Raw genomic sequence first — 9,536 nt, 5'->3', positions numbered from 1 at the left:
TTCTAAGATTTAAAAAGAATTTACAAAGATTTCAATTATTTCACAAAGATTTCAGAAATATTTCAAAGATTTCAATGGCTTCAAATATTTCAAACATTTTACCTATTTCTAAATTTTTCAAAAAATTGTAAAATTTTTGAAATTTCAAATATTTCACGAAGAGTTTAAACATTATAAATATTATATTAATGTCTAAGATTGCAAAAGATCTAAATGATTTCAAAACAATTTGATTTTTTTTTCATGATTTTACTCATTTCTAAGATTTAAAAAGATTTTACAAAGATTTCAATTATTTCACAAAGATTTCAATGACTTCAAATATTTCAAACAATTTACCTATTTCTAAGATTTCAAAATATTTCACGAAAATTTCAATGATTTCACAACGATTTAAAATGTTTAGAAAGTTTTACAAAATTTCGAAATTTCAAATATTTCGCAAACAGTTTGAATATTTCAAAGATTATATCAAGGTCCAAGATTGCAAAAGATCTAAATGATTCCAAAACAATTTCAATTTTTTTTTCATGATTTTACTCATTTCTAAGATTTCAAAAGATTTTACAAAGATTTCAATTATTTCACAAAGATTTCAAAGATTTTACCAATTTCTAATATTTAAAAATATTTCACGAAAATTGCAATGATTTCACAACGATTTAAAATGTTGCAAAATTTGTTTTCATGATTTTACCCATTTTTAAGATTTCAAAAGATTATAATTGATATATCATATAAAACTTTTAAATTTATTTTATTATAGATAATTCATTAACTAGATACTTTAAATTCAAATAATATTTATTTAATTGATTTTCACCTTTTTTCAAGTACCTGTGTTCATTTGTCATTTTTAGACACACCAAAAATTAACCCTTTTTATCGTTTAAAGGCCCTTTAAAAGGGGTTAAACTTTTTTTATTTATAAAAAAATTGCACCATTATTTTTATACAAAAACGAAATGTTTTTTTTGCCCATCCCTTAAATATTTATAAAAATATCATTATAATCAGTGATGTGGTAGAGGCCTAGCGCCGCTAGGGTACTTTTTTCAAATTTATTTTTTTTTTCCATCTATAAACTACGTCACTAATGTTTTTTTTTTTACCTTCCCCAGTCCCGAAACTAACGTAGCTAAAGACGGATTTTTAGTTTATAAATTATTTTGAATAAAATTGATGCAGATGAAATATTGAATTCAATAAAAAACATTTTAAATTCCTAAAATTTTATGCCGAAATAAATTGCATTTTAACAAAGTAGTTGAATTTTCAACCAAAAAACGATTTTCTACTCAAATAATAATACAAATAATACAATAATACAAAAAGATGCATTAGAAAAATAGATGAACTCCGCCGTAAAAAAAAACTAGTTTCTCAAGAAATAGTTAAAGATTTAACCAGTAGGATTACTTTTTTACAGCACAAGATGAACTTTCATTCCAAAAGTATGCATTTTTAAAAACATAGTTGAATTTTCAACAAATATTGAGACTTTTAACAAAATAGTTGAATTTTTAATCAAATAATTGAATTTTCGATATACAAAGATGCATATTCAATGAAATAACGGATTATTAAAAAAAAAGGATTAAACTTTAATCAAATATTTGAATTTTCAAAACACAAAAGTTCATTTTCAAACAAGAAAGATAAATTTTCTAATATGAAAGGTGAATTTTTAACAAAACAGTAAAGTTTTTAAGCGAATCAAATGTTTTATAAAACAGTGTACTTTTAAATCTAAAAAGAGGAATTTTTAACAACATATTTTAATTCTAAACGTAAAAGTTGAACTTTAAACTAACAAGAATGATTTTCTACTAAAAAAGACGACTTTTTAACAAAAAAACATGAATTTTCTACTTAATAGTTGAATTTTTAACATATACAATATACAGGATATAGTTTAAACCAAAAATGGAATAGTCTATTTTTCAGATAAAAACTCTGATAAAAAAATAACTCTCAACAGTAAAAATCGAATTTTCAAGAAAATTGTTTAATTTTTTACCCGAAAGACGAATTTTCGATCAACAAGATCAATGTTAAAAAAATTTCCAACTTCTCCATGATACAGGATAAAGTGTCAACCAAATTTGTAGTGGTTAAATTTACAGATAAAAAAATTATTTTTCAACAAATTTCTTAAATTTTCAAACCAAAAAAATTAATTTTCTACAAACCAGTAGAATTTTTAATATCAAGTTTCGTTTAAAAGCAAGTGATTCAATTTTCAGCTATAATTATGAATCCTTAATACGAAAATTTAATTTTTTACTAAGTAGTTCAACAATAAGTCAAATAATCGATTTTATCGAATTATAAAATTTTCCAAATTTCAAATAACTACAAGATTTTTTATTAACAAAAAATAAAATCCCAATTTAAACAATATCCGAAACTAAAAATCACGGACTTCAAGACCGACTTTTAAAATAAACGAATTATTAAATTTTCACAAATATTTCAATTCTCGAAAATTAGAACTGCTGAATATAGTTAAATGATTATTAATTTATGAGCTATTAATAGAATTATAAATAAGGCAAACAATTTAATTAATCATAAAATAATAATTTATTAATTATTTTCGGAAATTTTAAATTTCTTCAAAATTAAATTACAGCAATAGAAATATTTATGAGAATTTAACACGTCGTTTATTTTCTAATTCAGCATTTTTTGTTGTTGTTAACTTATGATTTAGTTATTCTTTTTTTTTCGTTATTTTGTTTTAGTCCCGGATATTCAAACACTTTTAAAAAGTCCATTAACGAATATTTTTTATCTTTAGCAACACTTAAATTAATGGAAAATTATTTTTCGAAGTGCTATAATAAATCCATGTTGAAATTAAATTCTGCGAATTGAGAACAAGAAAATAAGTATGATCACCTTGTTTTTAAATTTATGAAAATATAATTTTCACATGATTCTTGAGAAAAATTTTTTATATTTCAGCGGTGTCAGAAAAGAATCTAGACAATTTTAAAGAACTTTTTTTATTTTATAGGAGTTTACAAAATATTTTGAAAAATTTCAGTCTTTTTAAAATATGTTTAGAACTCTTAGAAGTTGGGAAGGAATCAAGAAATATTAGACAAATTTTCGAAAATGTTTCCGAGTTTTCAAACATTTGTAATCTACTTAAAACGCCTTAAATTCCTAAAAATATTTTGAACTGACACGAATTTCTTTCATGATTTTCAAATATCATTCCAAATTTAAAAAAATTACCTTACTATCTTTTAAATTTTCCCAGCAATTTTAAGAAAATTTGTTTATTCTTTTGAAAACTTTCGAAATTATTGTCAGTTCTACTAAATATTTATTGAAATTACTTGATTTTTGTTCGTTTTTATTTTGCAATCTTACCAAACTGACACATTTTGCTTTAAAATCTTCTAAACTATTTTTAAAAATTTTAGAAAATCGTTTGTTATGTTTAAAACCCTTTTTCAATTTTCTCTTATAGTTTTTTTTTCAAAATAAAAAACTATTTAAATTTTTTCTGCATTTTTTATTAATTGCGCAAAAATTTTTAAATTGCCTTACAATCTTTCAGCTTCTTCTTTGACCACTTTTGAAATCTTCTAAAATCTTTTTCAATTATTCTTAGGAACCTGAAATTTCAGAAAAATCAGTTAAAAAATTAAAGATTCTAAATTTTAAATAAAGTCTACATCGATTCAAATGTTGATAAAGCTGAAACACTTAAAAATTCGACAATTTTGAAAATAAAAGCTTTGAAATTTAAACCTGATGAAATTCAAAAAAATGTAATCAGAACGGCTTAAATTTGCCAAATTAAAATTAAAAGTGGTTCCAAATTTAATAATTTGTAAAATAAAAATAGTCTTATAATTTACATTTGAAAAAAGAACAATTTCAAATTCAAAGAATTATAAAAACAATTTTTAAATTAAAATATATGATTTTTATAATTCAATAATTATAAATTGATAACTTGAAGATTAACAAATTTTAAATGGGAAGCATTCAGGAGTTATTCATTTTAAATCAATAATAAAAAACGTTTAAAGAGGAAGAATATCCAACCGAATCCTACCGCAAATAGTATTAAAAATTTTAATACTTAAAAATTATAAATATTTAAAGTAATTGTAAACGTTTCATTGGAAACTTACCAAACTGACACATTTTGCTTTAAAATCTTCTAAACAATTTTAAAAAATTTTAGAAAATCGTTTGTTATGTTTAAAACCCTTTTTCAATTTTCTCTTATAGTTCTTTTTTCAAAATAAAAAATTATTTAAATTTTTTCTGCATTTTTGATTAATTGTGCAAAATTTTTTAAATTGCCTTACAATCTTTCAGCTTCTTCTTCGACCACTTTTGAAATCTTCTAAAATCTTTTTCAATTATTCCTAGGAACCTGAAAAAATATCTTTTTTTTTCGTGAAACATTAAAAAATTTGGAAAAAAACTTTACAAGTTTTAATTATTTTTGAATCATTTCAAAACGTTTGAATATCTCAAACAAACTCAAATTTTTTCTAAACTTATGTAATATGTCAAAATTTGAAAAATTTGCTTTAAAATCTTTCAAACACTTTTTAAAAATTTTAAAATTGTCCATAAATTTTAAAAACTCCGTTGTCATTTTCACAATAATTATATAAATGAACCGTTTTCTTGATGCATTTTTAAGAGTTTGTAACGGCTCTACATGACAAAAGACGTAATTATAACAGCCACTTTTTCTTTTAGGACTACGCGATTGATTATTAATAATATAATTTAAGGGAAAATAAATACCTTGAGTTCTACATCGGTAATCAGTCTGATAAGAGAATTCACTTGATCTCTTGGATGTGGACCCGACTCGGGACAGCAACTACTCAAAAGTAGTTTCACACAGTGAGCTAAAATCCGGTCCGATATAGCGTTTGAATCTGGAGCTCCAGAACTTCTACAACATTTTATCAATTGCTCTATCGAGTTGATTTTTTTCTCCAGTGCCAATACATGACCCACCAACGAATACACTTTCTGCGGTCGGAGATTGTAATCTGAAATTTTTTTTTCAATATTCCTAATTCAGGGTGCGTGTTAAAATTCAACATTTCAATCTTTCTAGTTGAAAATCGAATTTTCATTTTCAACTTACAAGGTTTAAAGTTTTAAAATGGAAGAAATTAAATGAAAAATGAAATTTAACAATTTAAAGTACCTACAATTTTCAACCAAAAGTTTTTTAGCAGCCAATTATTTCAAATTACCTAAAACTTTCAAAATTAAACTACTAATTAGTTGGAAAAACTAAATGATCTAAAATAAATGCAAGAATTTGAATTTTTTACACAAAATTTGTAAATCGTAGAATAACTTAGAATAACTTTACATTTCACTGAAATGGAGTTATTCATTTTAAATAAATAATAAAAAACGTTTAAAGAGGAAGAATATCCAACCGAATCCTACCGCAAATAGTATTAAAAATTTTAATACTTAAAAATTATAAATATTTAAAGTAATTGTAAACGTTTCATTGGAATAAAATTCAAAAACAGAATTCTTTAATTGTTTAATTTGGTTAATCAGGGTGGCGATTAAACATTTTTTAACACAAAAGAGTAAAGCATTACAGAATAAATTAGTTTTGAAACAAATACTTAAATTTTCCACTAAAAAATATCAATTGTTTACAATCAATTGTAATATTTTCATTCTCGGTTAAAAAAAATTAATTTTCAACAAAAAAACGGATTTTCAATTAAACAATTCAATTTTCAACCAAAATGATGAATTTTCAGCAAAAATTATGAATATTTAACTGGAACACTTTACTTTTCAACCAAAAAGATGAATTTTTAAACAAGGAGATTGATTAATTTTCTACCAAAAAATACAATTTTGTATCCAAATATAAGAATTTTTAAATAAAGAAGAAAAATTTCTAACCAAATAGTTGAATTTTGAACTAAAAAAAATATAATTTTCAAGGTAAAATATAATATTAAAAATTTTAATTTAAAAAATTGAGTTTAAAACAAACATAAAAGTTTACAACTGATACAATGAATCTTCAACTGGAATAGATGAATTTAAACATATTAAAAATCATACAATAATTTTTATTAAAAAAAAATAAATCAACCAAATCTTAGATAATTAAATTTTAAGTTGAAAAAATGACTTTACACAAAAACAACGTAAAAAAGTAGTTACATTTTCGAAAAAGTGATAAATATTCACATAAAATTGTAAATATTTAACTGGAATAGTTGAATTTTAAACCAGTAAGATGAATTTTTAAGTAAAATTATGAATCTTTACCTAGGATGACTGAATTTTTGACCAAAAAGATTAATTTTCAACCAAGAAGATTAATTTATTCCAAACAAAAAACGAATGTTCAATAAAAAAAAATAATTTTCTAACGAAAACTTGAATAATTAAATTTTTAGTCAAAATATGAATGCTGAACCAGATATGAATTTTTAATTAAAATTATTAAATATACAATTGGAATAATCGAACTTTTGACTGAAAAGATCAATTTTCAACAAAAAATCGAATAGTTCAGTTTTCAGTTCAGGAAATTATTTTTTAAACAAACTGATGAATTTTCAACTAAAATTTTAAATCATGAACTGGAATAGTTGAATTTTAAGCCAAAAAGATTAATTTCTAACCATAAAGATTAATTTTCGACAAAAAAGGAAAATTTTTCACAAAGTTGATAAATTTTCGAACAACTAGTTTAATTTTTAAATAAAAAATATCAATTTTCAATCAAATAGTTGAATTTTCATATAAAAAAGATACATTTTCAACAAATAATAGAAGAAAAAAACGGATTTTCAGTAAAATAGTTCAATTCTCTACTGGAACAGTTAAATATTTAGATAAAAAATTGATTTTCAACAAAGTAGTTAAACTTTCAAACAGAGATAAATTTTCAATTAAAATTATGAATTCAAAAATTCTCTGTTCCAAGTCAGGATAAATGAGGAGTAAGCGAATAAAACGTGATAAATCCATTTTTTGAAATAAAAATGAGAAAATGATCGTTTCTGTATGTTTGAAAGATCATCAATTCGATTAGAAAAATTTTCAACGACAAAAATCTCACGGAGAAAAAAATTGCAAAAGGTTTTTCTTATAATGGACAATAATAAAAATTCAATAATAAATTATGATTTAATTAGATTTAACTAAGATAATCTAAAAATTGAATTTTACTGCGATCAGAAATCAATTCCCAGTTTTTTAAATTTAATTCTGAACGATTTAAAGTTAACATTTTCCAACTTCTAATTGTTAACTTTGGAAGCAGACATTTTAATTTTTTTAATATTTTCACTTTAGATGGTAAATTTGAACTTTTTTGACATTTCATTAAAGAATCTTTCAAAATTTTGATTTTTCAATCAGAGTGTCTACTCAAATTCTGGAAGAAAATTTCACGACAATTACAACTAAAAAAATATCAATTTTCCAGCAAATAGTTGAATTTTGAACTAAAAAAGATCAGTTTTCAACCAAAAAAGGAATAGTTAAACTGTCAGTTAAAATAATTAATTTTCCACCAAAAAAAGAATTTCCGACTTTCGATTAAAATTAAAAATATTCACCTGCAATAGATCAATTTTAAACCAAAAAGATGAATTTTTATCAAAAGAGTTTAACATCCAACCAATTAGTTTTATTTTCAACCAAAAATATCCATTATTAAATAAAATGATAAACAGTTAACTCGAATACATTAACTTTCAAGGAAAAAGATTAATTTTCTAAAGAAAAAAAGATTTTTCAATAAAATATATGATTTTTCAACTAAAAAAGACCAATTTCAAATCATAAACTGAATATTTAAATTTCTCGTTAAAAAAAAATAATTTTCAACCAAAAAAAAAAATAAATTAAAAAAAATGTTAAATTTTCAAAGTGATGAATTTTTAACCATAATGAATCTAACTGAAATGATGAAACATCAACTTGAATAGTTAGATTTTTAAATCAAAAGGAACAATTTTCAACTAAATAAATAAAAAAATAAATAAAAAGTCGATAAATTTTCAACAAAATAGTTCAATTTTCAACAAAAAATAAAATAGTTCTAATTCTTAAGAAATAGTTACATTTTCAATAAAAAGTGATGAATTTTTGAATAAAATGATAAATCTTCAACTGGAATAGTTCAATTTTAAACCAAAAAGATGAATTTTCTACCAAAAAATACGATTTTCTATCTAGAAAAGATAATGTTTCATCAAGAAAAAACAATTTTTCAAACAAAAATTGAAAAGTTACATATTTAGTTGAGAAAAATAATTTTAAGCTAGAGATAAATGTTTAACTAAAGTGATGTAATATTCCAACTGGATTATATTTTCAGTTTTAACAAAATAATGAAAAAAGCAATATTCAACAAAATAGTTAAAGCTATAACTATAATAATTAAATTCTCAGTAAAAAAATTATTTTTCATCCAAGCAAGAAACGAATGTTCAACAAAACAGTTCAGTTTTCAACTAAATAGATGAATTTTCAATTAAAATGATGAACCCTCAATAAAAAAATTTATTTTCTAACAAAAGCGTTTAACTTTTAACCAATTAATCAAATTTGTATAAAAAAAATTCTGAACGAAAAAATGCAGCAGTTGACATTTTAATTTAAAAAAATTAATTTTAATCAAAAACAATTTAATTCAACCAAAAAAAAGACAACTTCATAAGACGGGTTGAATTTTTCACAATGAAAGATTTTTCTGTCAAGAGGAAGAAAATATTGTTAAAAAATGGTAAATTTCCAACAAAATACGTGTAGTTTCAACGAAATACTTGAATTTTCAACTGAAAACTACCAGTGTTTAACCAAAAATATAATAGATAAATTTTCAGTTAAAAGAATTAATTTCAGACAAAAAAAACACGAAGTTTTCAATAGAATAGTTCAATACATTAATATAAAGCTACTTCTACAAATGAATAAATTAATTCCAGGTTTTCCATGTTCGGTCAAGATTTTTAAATTTCAGATTTCAGGGTGGCCACTATTTTTTTAATTTTCGTCTCCCGGGTTTCTCCCGGTTCTCCCGGTAAATATTCGTGATTTGGATTTAAATCATTTAATAAGAAAGATAAGGAAATTTGTGTGATAAGGAAATTTGGAAACTTTCTAGAATTACAAAATGCGCAAATTATGAAATACGGGACATCTCCCGGTGTAAAATTTTTCTCCCGATTTTCTCCCGGTTTAAGTTTCTCCCAGTTCTCCCGATTGTCCCGTTGATACTGCGGAAAATATTGTGAACCTTTGAAGTTTAATTATTCTAAACACTTCAAAAATCATAATTTCTAGTTGGAAACTTTCTAGAATTACAAAATGCGCGAATTATGAAATACGGGACATCTCCCGGTGTAATATTTTTCTCCCGGTTGTCCCGATTGTCCCGTCGATACTGCGGAAAATATTGTGAACCTTTGAAGTTTAATTATTCTAAACACTTTAAAAATCATATAATTTCTAGTTGGAAACTTTCTAGAATTACAAAA

The 9,536-nt window shown here is 22.9% G+C and overlaps 1 protein-coding gene across 1 annotated transcript in view; it reads right to left on the bottom strand.

The window, feature by feature from the left end:
- LOC117172341 (zinc finger FYVE domain-containing protein 26 homolog) overlaps positions 1–9,536 on the bottom strand; it is a 58,909-nt gene that overhangs the window by 4,345 nt on the left and 45,028 nt on the right. The window contains exon 9 of the mRNA XM_033360150.1: positions 4,789–5,042. Coding sequence (XP_033216041.1) covers positions 4,789–5,042 — 254 coding nt within the window. The remainder of the gene's footprint in view (positions 1–4,788; positions 5,043–9,536) is intronic.

This window comes from Belonocnema kinseyi, chromosome 5, assembly GCF_010883055.1.
Source record: "Belonocnema kinseyi isolate 2016_QV_RU_SX_M_011 chromosome 5, B_treatae_v1, whole genome shotgun sequence".
NCBI lineage: Eukaryota > Metazoa > Arthropoda > Insecta > Hymenoptera > Cynipidae > Belonocnema > Belonocnema kinseyi.
The sequence above is the reverse complement of the archived record's forward strand: the minus strand, read 5'-3'. Positions and strand labels throughout refer to the sequence as shown.